This window comes from Pinus tabuliformis, chromosome 8 (genome assembly GCF_031772625.1).
Source record: "Pinus tabuliformis cultivar Carrire ecotype Pingquan chromosome 8, CPIR1, whole genome shotgun sequence".
Classification (NCBI taxonomy): domain Eukaryota; kingdom Viridiplantae; phylum Streptophyta; class Pinopsida; order Pinales; family Pinaceae; genus Pinus; species Pinus tabuliformis.
The window spans coordinates 2047858802-2047880351 of NC_142294.1; the positions used below are offsets into that span (position 1 = coordinate 2047858802).

At 36.5% G+C, this 21550-nt stretch overlaps 1 protein-coding gene across 1 annotated transcript; it reads right to left on the reverse strand.

The window, feature by feature from the left end:
• Positions 1 to 3891: 3891 nt before the first annotated feature.
• LOC149244681 (uncharacterized) lies at positions 3892 to 5980 on the reverse strand. Its single transcript, XM_089374963.1, has one exon. The coding sequence runs from the start codon at positions 5754 to 5756 to the stop codon at positions 4470 to 4472; it is 1287 nt and encodes a 428-aa protein (XP_089231089.1). The 5' UTR covers positions 5757 to 5980; the 3' UTR covers positions 3892 to 4469.
• Between the last annotated feature and the right edge of the window lie 15570 nt (positions 5981 to 21550).

A 21550-nucleotide genomic window follows, 5' to 3' on the forward strand; every position in this document is an offset into this window, starting at 1 on the left:
GAAGAATTCTGCTCAAAAGCTTTCCAGAGTTATTGTGATATGAATGGCATGAGGAGGCAGCATACTACAGCATACACACCCCAGCAGAATGGCATAGAAATGGCAAGTTGCATGCTACAAACTAAGGGATTGAGCAACACTTATTGGGGAGATGCAGTTGCTACAGCAGTATACATCCTCAACCGTAGCCCCACTAGTGCACTGGAAAATATGACTCCTTATGAAGCTTGGTATGGAAAAATGCCTAATGTTAATCATTTCAAAGTTTTTGGTTGTTTGGCTTATGTGCATGTACCTGATCAGAATAGAAAAAAGTTAGATGCAAAGAGTGAGTTATGTATTTTTATTGGGTATAGTGAGACAAGCAAGGCTTATAAATTGTATAATCCTCTAACTAACAAGCTTATTGTCTCAAGAGATGTAATTTTTGATGAAGGGGGAGTTTATGGTCATCAAAAAGGCCATGTTGAGAAGACAAAATCTGTTTTGAATAATGATATAATTGTTGATAATGATCATGAGCAGCCAACTAATGTTTCTGTAACTAGTGGCTTAACTCCACCAAGCAGCCCTTCATCAATTTCTTCAACATCAAGTTCAAGTCCAACTTCTTCTCCAAGTTCTACAAGGAAGGTAAGAAGATTGAGTGATATTTATGAGAGGAGTGCAAATTAAGCACATGAAGAAAGCCCAATTGGTGAGAGAGTCAATTTTTCTTTATTAGCCAAGGTTGAATTTGAACCATCATGTTTTGAAGATGCATGTACTAATGAGGTTTGGATGCAAGCCATGCAAGAAGAGATGGATTCCATTCAAAGGAATGACACTTGGAAGTTGACAGAGCTTCCACATGACAAGAAAAAGATTGGCACCAAATGGGTCTATAAGACTAAATTTAACAGTGATGGGAGTGTTGAAAGACACAAAGAAAGATTAGTTGCTAAAGGATTCACACAGAAGTATGGAATTGACTATGAAGAGACATTTGCACCAGTAGCAAGACAAGAGACCATTAGAATGTTGATTTCATTAGCAGCTCATAAAAAGTGGAGCATACATCATATGGATGTGAAAAGTGCCTTCTTGAATGGGTACTTAGAAGAGGAAGTATATGTGGAGCAACCACAAGGTTTTGAAGTGGAAGGAAAGGAGAATAATGTCTACAAGTTGAAGAAGGCTTTGTATGGCCTTAAGCAAGCACCAAGAGCATGGTATGCAAGGATTGATGGATACTTTCAGGAAAATGGCTTCCAGAGAAGTAAGAATGATCCTATCCTTTACTATAAACAAGAAGGTATTGATATTTTAATCATAAGTTTGTATGTTGATGATCTATTGTATATGGGTAGCAGTTCTAAGATGAATGATAAATTCAAAGCTGCTATGATGAATGAATTTGAGATGAAAGATCTAGGCATCATGAAATATTTTCTAGGAATGGAGGTTTATCAAAGTAAGGATGAGATTTTCATTTTTCAGACAAAGTATGCACACGATATGCTAAATAAATTTGATATGCTTGATTGTCATCCATCCCCTACTCCAAGTGCTCATGGAGAGGTGTTATGTAGGGATGATGGTGCTGATTTAATTGATGAGAAAACTTACAGAAGTATTGTGGGGAGCTTGATATTTCTAACCCACACAAGGCCTGATATTACATATTCAGTTTCACTTGTTTCAAGGTATATGACAAATCCATCTGAAATACATATGAAGGCAGCCAAGAGGATTTTAAGGTATGTGAAAGGCACTCTAAATTTTGGTATTCATTACTACTCTTCTGAAAAGTTCAATCTTGTTGGATTTAGTGATTCAGATTGGGGAGGTAGTCTTGATGACAGTAAATCCACATCTGGAAATTGTTTCTCTTTTGGTTCTGGTTTGATTACATGGAGCTCAAAAAAACAAAGTATTGTTGCCCTCTCATCCACAAAAGCGGAGTATGTTGCAGTTACCTCAGCAGGTACGCAAGCTCTTTGGCTCAGAAAATTTTTGGAAGAAATTGGAGAAAAACAAGTTCAGCCTACAGTGATTTATTGTGATAATGTAGGTGCCATCAAGTTAGCAAAGAATCCAGTTCATCACAGCATTACAAAGCATATCTTCACCAAAGCAGTTGCAAAAGATCGTTTTTTAGCACTACGAGATAAGATAGTAAATCCTCATTAATCATTAAGGGTGGGAATAATGCTTAATTAGTTATGTAAATTTCTATTTAGTGTTCTTTGCAAAATTAAGGCAGCAAATTGTTAGCTGTAGTAGTGCTTGTTTCAGAGTTGATTTTAGTAATAGTTTTACTATTTAATAATGTAGCTAATAGTTGAATTAATATACATGAGATTTGCAGCATTTTTTAGCTCACACTGTTTATTAATTGTTTTATTTTTTTATATGTATTTTTCTTCATAGTACTGTTGGCTTCTCAATTGGCTTGAAATAATTCATTTCATATTCTACATTGATAAAATGTTTCAAGATAGCTATAGTTTTACCAAATGTTAAGAACAGTAGTTGTGATACAAATATTTTGAAAATTAGATTAAATGTAAGCATAAGTTGGACAATCTAATAGAATTTTTTTTTTTTTATCTTCACCACTCTTAGTGTCCCAATAGTAACAAACACTTTTATCTCATGGTATTTTGTAAATTGACAAAGGCCCATGATTTCTCATGTAAATTAGTTCTTATTTTAGTATTGTTTATTCTCTTCTTAACATTAATAAAAACAAAGATATACTTTTGATATAATAAAGTTGATCAATATCTTAATTTCCTTTCTCTCTAAATTTTTATCAACTCACACTTTAATAATCCAAATATTATTAAAAATTCAATTTAATAACCATATTCAATAATATTTTTAAAAATAATATAATGTTCATTTAGTAAATAAAATTACTCAAAATTTAATTACCATCCATAAAATTTTAAAATTTATTAAATGAAAAATATATGATTGTCATTCATAAATGTTAAAAACTTTCAAAATTTAGATGAGATAATGAAAAATATTACAATAAATTAAAATAAAAAGATAAATTTGAATTATATTAAAATAAATTAAAATCTAAATTAAAAAATACCCATAAGATCTGAAGAAGATAAAATTAAATATACAATTTATTTAATTAAATTAGAATTAAAACCCGTTAACACCTAAGATGACACTGAATAGTAAAAATCAATTTTAAAGATTATTATGAGATTGAGAACCCAAATGCCTTAATATAATATTTTGGTGGCCGCTTTACCAAGAACGCTACAATAATTGCGCCAAAATGCGCATTCGAGTACTTCAGATTAGCATAGAAATATGATAACCCCATGGGCTAACAATAAAATAAGGTGGTGTTGCCTATGTATTATATATGCTTAGGAGTGTTGGGTAAGAATTTTGTGAAACAATTTTCAGTCAAAGTTGGTTATTTTATTATTTAAAACTAGTTTTTAAATGTATAAATTAATTTGGCATAAACATTTTGATTATATAAAGTTTAAAATTAATGATTCAAAAAATTGTTGAATTTGATAAAAATATGTTGTAAATTTGATAAAAATATGCTTGCTATAGAGCATTAAGTGAATAGTTGCTGATATAAGGCATTAAATGAATAAGTGATGTAGATTTTGTTAAGGTTAAAATCAAATAATAGGTATATACAGCTCCAGCCCATTTAATGCTAGGCTATTTATTTTCAAAAGTTGCTTTTTTAATTCTAAACAGTATACAAACAATGTCCAGAGACATATATTGAATGCTACAGCCATGAATATAGATATAATGGGTGATTTATGATTGCTTAGATAGTTTCGTCAGTATATTCCTATTTCACACAGAAACACCATAATACAATTATCCTTGTGAATTAACACCAACACACAACTACAACATCAACAAATACAGTTTGTTTGTTACTACAACATCAACAAATACAGTTTGTTTGTTATAGGGTATTAAATGAGTGGAGTTGTATATTTCTGTTTTTAAACCATGAACATATACGGCCTCGCTCATTTAATACCCTATAACCAAGCTATTTATTTTCAGCCCAACTACAACGACCTTATAAATTATGCTTTCTCTTCCTCTGCGGCAACTATCAACTCACAATGACAATCAATTATCTTCTGAACTAACAAACTATTAACTTGCTGTCATTCTGTACCAATTTGCTAGGTCACTAAACAACCAGCATTGCACAACTAATATTATGAATTGAAACCATCGCACAATTAATCTCATGAATTATGCTTACTAAACAGCAATGTATTCACATTGAACCCACAGTACTCAGTGATCAATCCACGCCATCGATGACTTTGCAACTACACATCTGTGCTGCCAACGTAGATTTATCTACAGTGCCTACACAAATTGGGTGGCTTCTGCAAATCTCAAAATCCACCATTTATTTCTTGATGCCTTATCTGAACATTAAACACCATAGTATCCCGTAACTAACCTTATGAATTATGCTTCCTCTGCAAAAATCCATCCATGATCACCTTCATCTTGTACTCATTGGATTGAAGATCCACCGTTCTGCTGTTATTATTACTCCTATTCGTCTCTCTCACCCTTTGTTCTAACGAGATTGGGAAGAGATACCACCAGGCAGATGCTAAGAGGATTGCACAAAACCTGCCGTAGAAGACCAAACACAGCAGCGTGATGATAATCACAGTTGCACCCACACTACAGTCGTTAGCCATGGCCTGGCTGCTCCTCTTGCAGAAGCTATCTGAAACCTGTGGTCTTGGGGATCTAGTCGGCTGATTTCCCATGGACACAACCATTCTCAACTTTTTAGATTTAGACTGATGATTCATGTCCTCACGATTGATTTTTTTCTGTTTCTCAGCCCTGGGAGAAGCCGAAGACGAGAACTGGACTGGCTGCACATGAGCTCTCAAAGGGCTGCTGGGTGTACTCACAGAAAGTCCCAATACTGCAGTTCTTCTGCTCAGCTTAGACACGTCTGTCAGCTCCGCAATTTCTTGAACGCCTCCTCCATTATGACTAGTTTTAGGGTTTCTAGGGTTTCTAAATAGCGTTGTGAAGTACGAAACCCTAGTTAAAATAAACTTCTTAATACACATCACACTGCCCGCGGCCATCAGAACGGCCATGGCCGCTGCCGCAGAAATAGCAGCCCTTATCATCCGCATCACAGTCAAACCCAAAACCCCGAAGGTTGTGATCTGGAGTAAGCGAGACGACGACATGACCAGGCAATGGCTCCTCTCATCCAACCTAGAAATAGAAATATTCTCAGGCCGCTCGTGAATATCGTTCCCTTCATCATTTCTCCTCAATTCCCCATCCTTCTCGTCATTATTCTTCTCTAGAGGTCCCAGGCCCGAAGCCCCAGCAACATCTAAGCCACCGTTTTTGTTCCCAACTTCCTCTCCGGATCTCACCACAATGGGAATCCATTCGTTATTCGAATACACAAACCTCACCAGGGACTGTGCCCCACCAGTCTTCTTCGCAATACATTCTCTTTTCGCGGAGAGCTCGGCATAGACAGTTTCAAACTTATCACGTCCAAGAGTAGAATAAGGATTCGGCCTCTCTCCATGTTTCTGCCGGGATCTGGGCCTCGGCGAGACAGAGATTTCTTCTGCTTCGCCTTTCAGTGATATCCTTCTGCATCGCATTATTTTCAACCCTAGCACAGGCATCCAAATATCCCACAACGAAAACACAAAAACCCCACTCAAAAATCTCCTGAACTCAACTGCTCCCATCGCTAGCCGCCATCTGAAAGCTTCCGTCGTCCGCCATATTGTCGTCTCATGCCGACTTGGCTTGGCTGAGGTAACCAGTTTTATAAGTTGTCTGACACATCTGTCACCAATAATGACTGTGGATAAGAATCAAAGTAGTACCTTCAGAGGATTTCCATGAGTTACATAATATAATTTGGGATCAGATAATTATTGAGGAATGTAAACTGCGGAGAAGAAGCTTCATTGGGTGAACTATAGAACAATCAGAAACGGGATATAGTGACTTCTAGGCCTAGTCAGTTGGATGCATTCAGTATTATATTGACTTGGTTGCCTCTGCGAATTTGTTGAGCCAGATCATATTTTAGGTTTTCTTCTCACACGTAATTTATGTTTTCTTCTGACACGTAACGAACAACCCTACAACCGCCAGATCCGAAGCGACAAGTCCTCAAAGCTCCACTGTTATTATCGGAATCAGAAAGCGGTACCTCCTCATGGTGATCCTTAGCTGCAAATTCTTATCCGTAAACATCTTTTGAAAGTGAAGGCTGTAAGTCATTTGCTTCAATGTAAGCATTCACTATCACAATTTCGTTGTTTCTGGTGACTTCTCTGAAGCAAGTTGTTAAAATCTTTGACTTTTGAACACCTTCTTAAATGACTTGGGCCACTACAAACAGGCTGACTTTTATTCGAAATCTTGACGCGACATCGAAGATGGAAAGATGCATAAATGGAAATTATGCACAATTACGAAGTTTTGAGATTTTAAATTTTAAACCTATTTAAAAGGTTTTTGCTGTAATTTCTATTTAATATGACAGAGAGCTCAGCGAAACCATGCATGTGTTTAACGGTTTGGGCAACTACAAAATTCTGAGGTTGGCGATATGGGAGAAGATGTTAATGTGGCCTGTGTTGTTTTGTTGAGGCAGGCCATATGACAGAAGCCGTATATTAGTTAAAATTTGTTATAATTTTGAAGTTATATTAGTTTAAATTTATTATAATTTTGGATTTATTAAATATTTAGGTTTTTTATTTAAGTATAATTTCCTTTTAATCACAAAATTGAAAAAAAAAAAATGTATTTTTAGAAATATGATCGCATAGTTTTTTAATGTTAAAAAATAGATATTTATTTTTATTTTTAATTATAATTATATAATAAATAATTTATGATATTTTTTATTATTTTTAGTTTAATAAATATATCAACAGTAAAAGAAATTGTGTAATAAATAAATATAATATTATTTTTTATTTTTTATTTTAATTTTCATAATTTATTTTTAAATATATATGTTTTTCATAATTATAAAAATCTAAGATTTTTATTATTCTATTTTTTTAACCAACTATTCCCCATAAAAACAATACTTTAAAATAATAGCTAGGAATATTTTAGTAATATATTTTTTTCTTTTTTTTTTAATAAATCTTAAAAAAATTAATGCATATATTGTAAAAGTAAGATAATTACTCAAAGAGATAGATCTAACCACATTCTTAGTTATAGAAAAAAAAACAAAAGACATTAACATGTGTAATGTTAATGCAAAATATATACTTGAAAGTGCTCGAGTATTTAGACACTAGTGTTATGTGCATTCAACATCTCATGAGATTACTTTAGTCGTCTCCAAATTTTGTCCAAAGACCTAATTCTGGAAAAATCTTATGTTCAAAATTTTGCAAATATTACTTACATAAACAAAGTAGAAAATAATAGTAACAAACAAAATCAATGTCAACAATGAATAAAATACTCCAATATCCTCCTTCATTTTACATAAAAATTATCTAGAAAGATAAAGTAATTAAAGGCAAAAAAATAGTAATAATGTATTTTATAATTGTATTCTTCTTTTTAGCATCATGGAGACATGGAAATGCTTCACTGATGCAGGAGTATTCAGCTCAAGAAAAATCATTGTATTTTAGTAGACAAAGGGGATCTTGTGTTTCCAAGCAAGTCGGTTTCTTAAGTGTTGAATTAATGTAATTATTAAGGGTTTTGAGTGATTTTAATGAGAGAAGTTCGAATAGGGATTTAATTAAGAATAGTGAGGCATATTTGTAAATGTTCTGGAATATAGGAGAACATGAGAAATTTAGGATAGTTGAGAGATTGAGAGATTTGAGAATTAATTGTAAAACTTAGATTAGTAGTTAGTTCATGATTTTGTGGATTAGAGAGGATCTTTAGAGATAAGGAAGAGATTTTATGATTTTGTTGAAAATTTTATGGATCCAAACCAAGAATTGGTTGTAGCATCCTTTTGTACAAATGTAAGCCTAAGAGGCATAGTCAGAGATTAGCTAGTTAGTTGGTTAGTAAGTCAAGTTAGTAGTTAGAGTGTGACTATTAGCCTACAAGCATATTGTGAAATAGAGGCCACTGATTAGAAGATCAGGCCAAAGGGAGAGAGTCTCTTATGTTAATACTTATTTATTATTACAAACAACTCGATTTTGAGTTCATATGTGTGTATTGAGTATTGAGATATAGATTGTGTATGATCTTTAGTATTCTGTCTAATAGAGGATAGAGAAGAAGAATGATACGAAGGATCGTAATGGATTGTTGAATCCGATTGAAGGATCAAAGTAAAATTCTAGAGTGGTTGTGTAAAGAAGCACACATAGTTAAGCTCAGGAGAGAGTTGCGTGGCAGAACATTCAAGGGCCAGAAACCCTAAGGTAATCTGAAACCACAAAAGAACATTGAGAAAATGGCGTAAAAACCCAAGTAAAGAGAAGAACGAAGAAGTGAAGTGTCAATGCACAGGAGTCGTTGGATCTATATGATTAACAGACGAGATTTTTCATGATAAGCGGCCAGGATTAAGTTGCATAGAATGGAGGCAAGAAATGAACGGTGGAGAATCGCTAATTAGAATCACATCGCAATATCTCAGGAGTGAGTAAATCCCGACTTAAGCGATTTGCGATTACGATGAGCGATATCATTGCTGACCGTTGGATCCAGTGCTCTGATCAACGGTAGAGGATCGCTGATAAACCCCGCATCGCAATATTTCCTTTGTGAGTGAATGAACCTTGGGCCTCAAGAAAGTGCGATGTGTGATGTCCGATGTGATCGCTGATTAGTTCACATCGCAATATTCCATGATAGATGTACCTTGGCCCCAAACAATTGCGATATGTGGTATTGCGATGTGCGATGCTGAGTGGACCCGAGAAGGTTATGGACGTGGTTTATTTTATTTAGAGTCCAGTTGTGTTTATCACATATCGGATGTGAAAGGAGGAGTCTTAGGAAGGCATGTTGGTGTGATCTGCGAGAACGCGACAACCATTGATCTGATGGATGACATCAATGGTGGGGAATGAATGTATAAAGGTCGTGGAATGGTGGAAAGCATGATCGCATCCCACAGATCGGGAGTTCCGAATGCGAGGTTCTTAAGAGTCCCTTTGAAACCTGCGATGGTGATAAGATAAGCATTGGTAAACATGCAAAGGAGAGGAAATGCGAAAAGGTAAGTTCACATACGTTTTATGTGTATTTCTATTATATGAAGGTTATAATATAAATAAAATGATAGAAGGTTTTATGGGTTAACTCTGTGTATAACCAAAGTTAAAGAGTGGGGTTTGGTTATATGCGCGGTGCATTAAGGATTGACGAAGGTTTAATGAAGGTGGAGTATTGAGTCCTGATGGAAAGGATTGTTTAAGGGTAAACTATGGTTAGTAACAAAGCATTCCACATGAGATTTAATTAAGGGGGCCTTAAGCCTTAATTCCTGAAGATTTGACTTGCAGGAATAATTGAAATTCCTGGGACAAATAGGATATATGCATTTTATATGCATACTGTGCGTATTGCAGGTATTTCCTGTGTCATTTTTGGTATCACAGCAAAATGGTGGTTGAAACATTTGATATTAAAGTAGCACAAAGAAATTCTGTGTGAGAATTTGTGTGAAAAGAATTTAGAATAGGGTTATGTTTTGAAGGTGTGTATATAGGCAAATAGCGATGAAAGAAGGCAAGAGGAGATCAGCTTCTAATCTGACAAACAGTAAGAACACAGGGATAAAGTACAGCAGAATATTGGGAGAATTGCAGATGCAAGGGAACAAAGGACAATCCATTCAAAGTGCAGGTGAATGGTGGAACAAGATCATGTAGAAGTCCTGAAGGTGAGATGGTATGTTTTTATTTTAATCTGATTTGAAGATTGGAGAATGTGTGGTTTTTATATTGATACACAGGTAACAACAAAAGAAGGTGAGAAGATTGCAGCCACCTAGAGAAAGGAGTGCTCAATTGGTTCCAGAGGAAAGAACAAGAAAAATGCTAAAAGACTGAGCTCAGAGGAAAGAAGCTTAGTGAGGCATATGTAGCAAGAAGGAGACTTGTTACTGCAGAGGTATTGTTGTATCTCACAAAGGTAATTCCACAAAGGATGTGGGTATAATTGCTAAGTAATGAAGGAAGCTGATAAGACTTTCTAAGTGAAAGAAGAGGTGGTCAGAATCAAGTATTTCATTGTGATTGAAATACAAGAAGACAGTTGTGTTCTTAAACGGTGTAGATTAGTTGAAGCCTAAAAGGAGCAGAGAGAAGTGCTCAAAAGAGGTTTCGAAGATAGAGAACCAAGGGCTTGCCAAAAGACCAAGTACAGAGGAAAGGTTGGTGAGGTAAGTGGCAACACGGAGGACTTGATGTTGTAGAGGCTTTAGTGTAGCTCATAGTTAGTAAGTGAAGAACTCAAAGAGATGGAGAAGAAGATGACTACTGGTAGTCATAGGAGAGGTTCTGAGGAAGACCATAGAAGAAGAAAAGTGAAGAAGGAGGATGCAAAGGCAAATGGCTAGAGAATGAGTCAAGGGGAAATTGACAAAGAGATTACTGAGATAAAATAACAACTCGATGCATTAAGGAGGATAATAGAGGAAATCCAGAGACAAGGTTGGGTCTTAAAGAAGAAGCTAGTGAAGTGGCATAAGTTACAGAGAAGGCTACAACAGAAGCAAGTAAAGTGGCTAATGGGAAAACTCAGAGAAGATGAGGTGGAAATGGAAGTGTCCATTTGTGAATGAGAGCAGGGTGAAGTTCTGGGTGAAGAAGAAGGAATTATTGATGATTTTCTAAACTGTTGGACAAATGCAGACCAACAGGAGAATGTAAAACCTTATATTGTTGAATCTAATAATTTTGATGTGATTACAGGTTTTGCAGAGGATGAGCAATCTTTTGAAGCTGTCAAAAGTATGGAAGAGTATCTTTCAAAAGATAAAAACTCTGAAGTAAATAATGATGGAGAATGTCTCTTGAATAAGAAAAGCGGTGAATTGTTGCAGCAGAAAGAATTTAGTAATATATTGATGTTTGATGCTATGAAAACACAGGAAAAATTTCTTCTTAAAGGAGATGAAATTCAGTCTGAAGAACTGATATGTGAAGCAACAGTTGAGACTGTTGAACCTTGTAATTTTCAAATTGATAATTTGTCTATAAATGCATGAATCATAAGTAATGATGAAGTACTTATGAAGTGTCACAGAGAAATTGAATTGATGGATTATTTGCTAGAAAATTCATAGTATTATAGTGTGATTGCAGAGGAAGGAGTTCAATACAGTGGACAAGATCAAAAAGGCATCATTAGAGCATATGATGTGGAGGGAAGACTAACTAATAGTCTTGAGAGTACATTATAGAGTTCTTTAGAGAATTATTTAAGGGGGTTGAATCAACATACTGATGTGCTGATAGAAGAAGAGAAATCAGAGTAGCATACTGAAGTGTTGCCAAAGGAAGAAGAGGCACTGAGGCCTTATGTTTTTTATTTTAATAATTGTTTTGTGAGTGCGGGTATAGTTGCAAATGCTGGAGGAAATTTGGTACAGATGAGAAGTCAAGTAAAGATGGTAGAAGAGGATTATGTGGAAGAATTTAATCCATGGAATAGAGATGTTCAATTGCTGGAGAGAATGCTGGAAAGTCAGGATTCAATGCAGAAAGAGATAACCATGAAAGAGAGTAAGGATGAAAGGAAGGCAGAAAAAGTAAGTGATAGAATTTGACAACTTCAAGGAGAAGAACAACAAATTGAAGAGTTAGTGGACAACAACAACAACCTAAAACAAAGAGGAAGAGGTAGAAGTAAGTGGCAGAGTATGGACTAGTCCAAGGATGTGCTAGAAATGGAGATTGAAGAATTATGGCAGTTAATGATGAAACAATCCATATGGAGGAGATTGACAGCAACAGGAAGGATGATCAATCAGAGTTTGAACCTGATTGACAAGGAGAGGAAGATGAAATAGAAGACAACAGACATACAACAACAACAAAGGTGCAAGGCATTTGGGTAGTTACAAACTAAAGTTTGGGACCCTGGAGGTTTTCTATCAACATATGAAGACACATGATCAGGAGATCATGAATATTTTCTACTTTGGGAGTTTGATGCAAGAGCATTCAACTCAAGAAAAATCATTGTATTTTAGTAGACATAGGGGGTCTTGTGTTTCCAAGGAAGTTGGTTTCCTAAGTGTTGAATTAATGTAATTATTAAGGGTTTTGAGTGATTTTAATGAGAGAATCTAGAATAGGTATTTAATTAAGAATAGTGAGGCATATTTGTAAATGTTCTTGAATGTAGGAGAACTTGAGAGATTTAGGATAGTTGAGATATTGAGAGATTTGAGAATTAATTGTAAAACTTAGATTAGAAGTTAGTTCATGATTTTGTGGATTAGAGAGGATCCTTAGAGATAAGGAAGAGATTTTAGGATTTTGTTGAGAAGTTTATGGATCTAAACCACGAATTAGTTGTAGAATCCTTTTGTATAAATGTAAGCCTAAAAGGCATAGTTAGAGGTTACCTAGTTAGCTAGTTAGTAAGTCAAGTTAGTAGTTAGAGTGTGACTGTAAGCCTATGGGCAGATTATGAAACAAAGGCCACTGATTAGAAGATCAGTCCAAAGAGAGAGAGACTCTTATGTAAATACTTGTTTATTATTACAAACAACTCAATTTTGAGTTCATATGTGTGTATTGAGTAATTGAGATATAGATTGTGTATGATCTTGAGTATTCTGTGTAACAGAGGTTGCAGGTGGATTCGGGCAGAATACAAAGAAGAAGAATGATATGGAGGATCGTAATGGATTGTTGAATCTAATTGAAGGATCAAAGTAAAATCCAGGAGTGACTGTGTAAAGCAGCACGCAGAGTTAAACTTAGGAGAGAGTTGCGTGGCAGAACAACGAAGGACCAGAAACCCTGAGGTAATCCGAATCCACAAAAGAACATTGAAAAAATGGCAGAAAAACCCAAGTAAAGAGAAGAACGAAGAAGTGAAGAGTCGATGCACAAGATTCGTTGGATCTATATGATCAACAGACGATATTCTTCTTGATAAGTGGGCAGGATTAAGTCGCATAGAATGGAGCCAAGAAATGAATGATGGAGAATCGCTAATTAGAGTCACATCGCAATATTTATGAGTGAGTAAACCCTATCTTAAGCAATTGCAATTGCGATGAGCGATATCATTGCTGACTGTTAGATCCAATGCTCTAATAAACGGTAGAAGATTGTTGATAAACCGTGCATCGCAATATTTCCTTTATGAGTGAATGAACCTTGGGCCTCAAGAAAGTGTGATGTACGATGTCCGATGTGATTTCCAATTAGTTCACATCGAAATATTCCATGATAGATGTACCTTGGCCCTAAACAATTTCGATATGCAGTATTGCGATGAATGATTCTGAGTGGACCCAAGAAGGTTATGGACATAGTTTATTTTATTTGGAGTCCGGTTGTGTTTATCACATATTGGATCTGAAAGGAGGAGTCTTAGGAAGCCATGTTGGTGTGATCCATGAGAACGTGACAACCATTGATCTGATGGATGGCATCAATGGTGGGGAATGAATGTATAAAGGTCGTGAAACAGTGGAAAGTGTTATCTCATCCCGCAGATCGGGAGTTCTGAATGTCAGGTCCTTAAGAGTCCCTTTGAAACCCGCGATTGCGATAAGATAAGAATTGGTAAATGTGCAAAGCAAAGGAAATGAGAAAAGGTAAGTTCACATATGTTTTATGTGTATTTCTATTATACGAAGGTTATAATAGAAATAAAGTGATAGAAGGTTTTATGGGTTAAGTCCATGTATAACCGAAGATAAAGAGTGGGGTTTGGTTATATGTGCGGTGCATTAAGGATTAACGAAGGTTTAATGAAGGTGGAGTATAGAGTCCCGATGGAAAGGATTGTTTAAGGGTAAACTATGGTTAGTAACAAAGCATTCCGCATGAGATTTAATTAAGGGGGCCTTAAACCTTAATTCCTAAAGATTTGACTTGCAAGAATAATTGAAATTCCTGGGACAAATAGGATATATGCATTTTATATCCATACTATGGGTATCATAGGTATTTCTTGCGTCATTCACTATTCAAAATTGGCATCTAAAAATAATAATAATGAAGTTGACATTAGCATCAAATATTTAAAGATGGATATAGGTTCCTTAACATATAATGATAACATTAATCTTATCTACTCCAATTTTACTACAACATTTTCTACTACCATTACAATATTCTCTACCAATTGTGCTATAAAAATAATAATATAACTTCCAACCCTTGGTATGATAGTGATTGTAAAATTGCCAGGAAAGTGATTAGATATTCTCATAACAAAACTACAAAGCTTGCAAAAATAAGTTTGTACAAAGCTCTTACAAAAAGAAGAAAATGTCTTATATTAATAAGAGACAACAACATCTTCTCCACCTTTCTAAAGTTGGGCCTAGAAAATTTTGGAGGAATATACCTATTCGTAAAACAAAATAAAATAAGTTGATCTTCATAAAGAACTAGGATACTTATGTTAAGAATCTTTATGACTCTTCGAACACCATGGAAATCATCTTAAACACTCTTATAGAGGAGGATAATTTCTCTTTGGAATACATGGAGTTCGGGATTAAGGAACTCGCTAATGGAAAAGCCAGGGATATTGAAGGCTACCAAGATGAAATTTTCAAAATTGGAAGGTCTATCTTCATCCCTGGTATTCACAAGATTCTCAATCTGCCAGTAAAGCAAGGCTTCCCAAAGCATTGGACACAAAGCCTGATCGTGTCTATTTTTAAAATTGGGGATAAAAACATTCCCTCTAATTATAGGACCATTATGATTAGCCACATCTTAGCCAAACTCTATGGGCTCATTTTGGAAAATAAGGTTAGTGTAAGGCTTGAAATCCGTGGTAAAAGAGCTAAAGGACAAGTTGGTTTTCGAAGACATCACTTAACTGTTGACCATCTTGTCACTCTTAAGATCACTGTTGAGGAATATCACAATACTAAAATTGATCTCTTTTGTTGTTTTGCTGAGTTTAGAAAATATTTTTACACCATTCCTTGGGATAAGTTTTGGAAAAGACTCGAGAGATAATGATTCCTTCTGAGTTAAGGGTTGTTGTGATTCAACCATATGAGAACATTGTCTCCAAGCCTAATACCACCGAGTGTTGGTCTAAAGAAATTAAATGCAATATCAGTGTTAAGCAAGTGTGTTCCTCATCCCCTATCTTTTTTTGAATTTACATTAACAAGCTAGAAGCATATATAGAAGCTTTAGGATGCTTTGGACCCAAACTCACTAGTATGGTCATAAATCTTCTCTTTCATTCTGATGATATTATTTTGCATGCCAAAAGCCATGAGGATCTTGACAAACAACTTAAAGTCCTCCATGATTTCTTCTCCAAGGTGGGTATGACTATTAATACTGACAAAAACTAAAGTCATGCTAATTAAATCCAAAATAATCAACCACAATGATTTGATCTATGATAACAATTACTTGGAGAAGGTTTCTACATACAAATATTTATGTATTTACATTCATAATCAGCTCAACTGGAATTATAACATTGATAAAAAGATTATTGGTGGTTGGAAATCTTATTATGAACTTGAAATCAATTACAAGACAATTGATATTTGGGTTAAGAGTAAAAAAAGGTCCCTTTTGGAGACTCTCGTCACCCCCATTATTTTATATGGATGTGAAGTTTAGGGTTGCACTAAATCTAGAGAATCGTGGAGGAAGATCAAGCTAATCTAAAAGAAATCTATAACCTACGACCTCAAGATTAAAAGTAATACTCCTTATCCTATCCTTTTGACTAAAGTTAGCCTTTCCCCATTGAAAGCATGCCTATGTTTCACTATCTGATATATAGGAAGTAGATTGACAACATAGAAACCAAGAGGTTCCCCAAAATTTCTTCTAACTCTAGCCAAAACCCGCACCTCTGGCTCAAGCACGGTTGGCACAAGGATGCCCAGTCTTGGCATAGCTACTTGGGGTTAAAGATGGAGTTCATCTTAGAGAAAAAAAATAATATTAAAAATACTTTCACTTCCAAATTTAAGGGCAAATTGTGTGATGATAAGAAGCTATTGGGGAAAAGGAAGCTAAGGTATTATAAGGAGGTGATCAGCGCCACTCTCACTAACTAGACTTATATTTTTGTCTTGACCAGTGCTAAGAATAAAATGAGCATTGCAAAAATAAGAACCAACTCCCATGAGATGTGAAGTGAAATTGGGTGTTGGTTTATTCTCAAAACACCTTGGGATGAGAGAATTTATCAACTATGTTATACTAAGAGGGTTGGAAATGAAAAATACTTTCTCTTGGATTTTCTGACTCTTATGCACATCCGTTCTCATTTCCATTACATCTGCCACATTACCACACTCCTTGAATTGTTCAGTCAACAAAACTATAGTGATATAAGAATGCTTCTTTCCACCCTCTTTGATCATAGAAATAAAATATTAAAAAGTCTCAATTAATCTCTTTATTTCTTAAAGTATGATAGACCTCATTGGTCTCACTTGACATTAATGTTATAGACATTTTTGGGCACTGCAACCCCAATCAAACATGTCCATAAACCAAGGGCTCCTAAGTCCCTAAAAGTGTTGTTCCATACCCTAAAAGAACAAGGTCAGCTGATTACATCATCTCCCAGAAGTTCTCCACAGGAATCTGCTCAGAACTGGTCAAAACTGGACCATATAGACTGCCCAGTGCAGAGGGTGCGATGCATCTCACCTGCCCAATGTAAAGGGTGCGATGCATACTGAAAATCCCTTCTGTAGGGTGCGATGGACGAGAGTGGACAAATGGCAGAGACATTTTGCGAGGGGGATGCTCATAGAATCTTCCAGAAACTTCTCCTATGACACTTGCCTCTGTGAATTCACCCAGGGATGAGTAGGAGATTATCAATCTCCAAGTGGAATCAAGAACTATCAGAGAGAGGACAGTAATCAAAATCCTAGAAGCTGACTCACCCTCCCGCAATCATCTATATATGGATCCCTCATCCCAGAGATCCAGAGGCTGGAATTTTGTATCTTGTAAGGAAGTGTTGTTGGTTTCTTGGTGGAACATCATAGTGTTGGGTGATCTAAGCTTCTCATGAGGTGAAGAAGGGCTTTCATCCTGGAGGATGACGCTGGGTCAGAACAATTGGTTGTAATCCTCTTTGCTATTCTTGATATCAATAAAGCTATTCAATTTTTCCTCCACACTCTTGTGTGTTTGATGATATATGCTTTGGTGTGGTCAATATATATCTAGTCCTATATTGTTTATGATTATAGATCTCTATTCTTTGATAGTATTATGCTGCTTTGATTCCACAGGTGCTTTTTGAAGCTGGGTAGACGAAGGCAAAGCGGCAAGGATCTGTCAGAAGGGAGAGGAACTAACCAAGGAACTAAGCACAAGACCAAGGTTGGTGTCCTTTTTTCCCCTCTTATCTACTTCTCATAAAGGAAAGTGAAAGTAGCTTTAGTTTGTTTGTTTCTAAGAAAGCTACCAGTCTTAGTGGGACTAGAAGCTCCAAGTGGACACTAGATTTCTCGGTAACAAAATGGCGACTCCGCTGGGGAGAGAATAGATTGTTTGTTTGTCTATGTTTGTTTGTTTTATAAACTTACAGATAGAGCCTGAAGTCAAGCCAGCTAGCCTTCGAACTACATTTGCTATGCAAGTGTAAAGTAGATCAATGCTGCTTCAGTCTATCTCCGGGTTTTGTTTATAAACTGAACAATCGATTTTCAAACCTTCTAATTGCCCTAGTGGTGGCTCTAGTAACCTCATTAGATCAACCCCTGTGATTTCTATTTACTGTACATCACTTGCTCGGCCTAAATCCCTGAACTGAGCTGCAAACTGTGACCCGGAACTGAGTTGAAGTCTCGTCTCTGGACCATCGCACCTTATCCTCTTGGGAATATAGATGCATCGCACCTCCTGTGTGCAGTAGGTACGCTGCATCGCACTTTCCCTATGTTACAGGTACGCTGATCAGACAGGAACTCTTCTGCCCTCAGATTTTGGTTTCTGTGTTCACTCTCTTCAGCTTTATTCAGGAGTTTTGTTGTCTATGATCAGTATACCACTGTGGAAACTCCCTTCCTTTCCATCATTCCACCTCCATTGTGCAAAGAACTGTGAATGTTTTTATGTATTGTGTGCCATTTTCAGTTCTCTTTTACAAAGAAGTAGCATAATCAAACTGTCATCTTCTGATTTGAAAGTGTCGCAAGTGTCGTTTTCTGTCAAAGAAAAGAATTCTATTGTTCTTGATGGTCGATTATACAGTTACTCTTGTATTTGATTTGAGTTAGTAGTTTTCCAAGTGTCGAAAGCAGTTTTCAATTCAAAATAGCAAACGTCATTATCTTCCTTTTGTTTTTGAAAAGAAATTTGTTAGTACTGTCGCTTTGAAAAGATAATTCAGATTTGTACTTAGCATTCTTCTTGTCATTCACACATTAAGAAAGCTGAAAACAAATACATGCATGTGAATTTGCATTTAGACTGCTTGTTGGTTTGATTTAGGACAATGCATCTAGTGTGTGCTCTCTGCTCTATGTTGAAAGAATGTCATCTCTCTTTCTTTAGTAACTAGGATTTTCATTGCAAAAAGAAGATTAAATGATTGTTTATTATCTTAGATTGCATTTTAGGAATTGTATATCTACATCACGCGGTGAACCTGAAAGGCAAATTTCTTAAGAAAGATCAACTGTAAAATAAATTTAATGAACCTAAAAATGCTTTGGAACCTAATGCACAACATCTAGAAGTCTAGGCTAGAGACGTATTCCAGCGTCGTAATGCCTGGTAACTGTCACTTTCACTGTTGGTTGGATGATTCCTCTTCTTTGAGACGACAAGTGCCAGTACGGACTTGTGCTCCCACGTACCATAGAGTATATATTGGGAGACCATAATAGGCTATATCGTTTATTCATAGGAAGCCATTTCTACCACCCTATCGATCGCAATGCACTGAACACAGCATTCGGGAATATTGACCGCTGTACCATAAAAATTATTTTGCAGTTTTGTGATTGGTTTGGTAATCCCTCTGTCTAGATTTCCAGAGTAGTCTCTTTCATTCCTTTTCAGACTCCTTAAAGGAAAAGGTCCATCTGAGCACTTGTCACTTCAGGCTCATTAAAAATCGAAGGCGACTAGAGTCACCTTTTGTTTTTTTTCGACTCTTAAAAATTGAAAAAGCAAGTTGTGTCAAAGCGTCTAAAATTTATTTTAATCAGAATAATATCACCATTCCCACGTTGGTCTTGGGTTAAGAAAAATGGAGTCCACCAACCAAGGATTTCCCCTTGAAGGAAATCCTAGTCCTTTCTCCTCTTGGGGAGATCTTGGTGCACCTCATATGGCCACATTGTCACTTCCAGGATTGACGATTGGCTTGCTCATATGGCTCTTCTCGACAACCATCATTTAGAACACTGTGATTCCTGAACAATTGAGTCAGCAACTGGATGATACTAAAGTTACCCCCCAACCTTCTACTTCATCCAATTCTCCCTCTCCTCCTTCCTCTTCGCTTGATAAAGCTGGTAAGGCCAAAAATCAAGTAACTAAGAAGGAGAAGAAGGGGAAGGAGAAGAAAGAGAAGAAGAAGAAGGAGCCAAAGGTAAAAAGGGGTAACCGGGCATTGTCTAGTGAAAATCCACACACTGCACCATCCAAGCCTAAATCTTCATGTGTCATTTGCAAAGGAGACCACTATCATCGAGATTGTCCTTACATCCTTCGGATCTTAAGGGATTGGTCTCCTCCTTTGCACAATCCGGTGTCATCAACCTCTGAAGATCATGTTGAAATTACACCATCAACTATTGAAAGCGAAGCATTTGGACAAAAAAGGAAATGTAAATTTCCTTGTAAACTATGTGAAGGCGATCACGTTGTCCACTATTGTCCCTTCCTAGACGAAGCTAAAAGAGTCTTGGATGACCATCTTGCTTCACCGCTACGGCTTCCTCCTGGATACAAGAAACTCTTGCCGAGTCCATCACTAGTTGAAAATCTGACCGACACACCATTGTGGTTGGTCGAAGCATCTGTCATTGAAGATAAACTCGTTGAATCTATACCAGAAAAAAGTCAAAAGGTTGAGGCGCAGTCGACCCGGTCTTGTCTTCGGAAGGTCCATCTTTAGATGACACAATCACTGAAGAGAATGAGAACGACAGCATTCAAATTCTTTTCGTAAACACAGACTCCGATGAACATGGGGGACATCTACCCATTCCTTTACCGTAGGAAGGAAGTTCGTCAGAGTCATATCCAGCCGTCTATTCGGTCCCACCTCCAAGCAACCTAGTCGTTTCCTTCGATTGGAATCTACTAGGCAGACCCCGTGTACCGGCTAATGTACCATTTCGAATCATTGTACAAGCTTACAAAATGATCATGGTTGGTACCATCATAGATGAAGGGGCTTTTGTGAGTATCCTTTCCTCAACTGATTGGGAAGCGCTTGGTTCGCCATCGCTTCTGCCTGAAATCAGAAATCTTACGGGCTTCGACAAAGGAACCAGTCGACCATTACGAATCCTTCCCAATGTGCCCATAACGTTGAGAAGGAAAGCCATTTACATGAACGTAATGGTAGTCCGAGGACCTCTAGATTATAATCTACTCCTTGGGCGCGACTATATTTATAGCATGGGAGCCATTGTCTCCTCACTCTTTAGAGTAATGTGTTTTCCGCATGAAGGCAGAGTGGTCAAGCTCGTAGACCAGCTTTCGTTCCCCAGCTCACACATAGATAATAGTCAAATTCCATCCCTAAATGGTCTTTTTACGCAAGGAATGCCTCATCAATCTCCAGTCCGTCCACCTGAAGAGTACGAGTGATTCGAGAGGACATGACTGAAACCCAAGGGGGCATGCACCCTGGTCTCTTTCGGCGGGAAAACCTTGGGTATAGGGTAGGTTTCTGCGGAGGATATATGACTAGTCTGACACACCCGTCCGGTTAGGAAAATGGGATTAGACTGGAATAAGATTCCCTCATCAAAGTTATGTGAGTGGAGGTGACCACGCCACTTATCTTTGTCTATTTTCAGTAGATATCTCCAAGGAAGCATTTTGTCTAGAACGTAGATGGAGATCTTTCATATGGTAACTTGGAAACTCTATTTCGCTATACCTGGGGGCATGCAAGCGAAGAGAGACCATTTATTTTCTTAGTTTGTAGTTTCTCAACCCTTTAAACTCGTAGGATTGGTCGTTCCTAGCTTTCATAATGAAAGGATCTGGAGCAAAGTTTCGAATGGTGCAAGCTCCCTAAAATTTGAACCTATCGATGAGACATCATTATTATATGACTGGCACGAGCAGTTTTTATGCGAAGTTCAAGCTCGTTAAAAATTAAAACTTCGCAATGAGCAAACATT

Coding starts and splice junctions, on each gene's coding strand:
- LOC149244681 (XM_089374963.1), bottom strand. CDS start 5,756: ATGGGAGCAGTTGAGTTCAGGAGATTTTTGAGTGGGGTTTTTGTGTTT.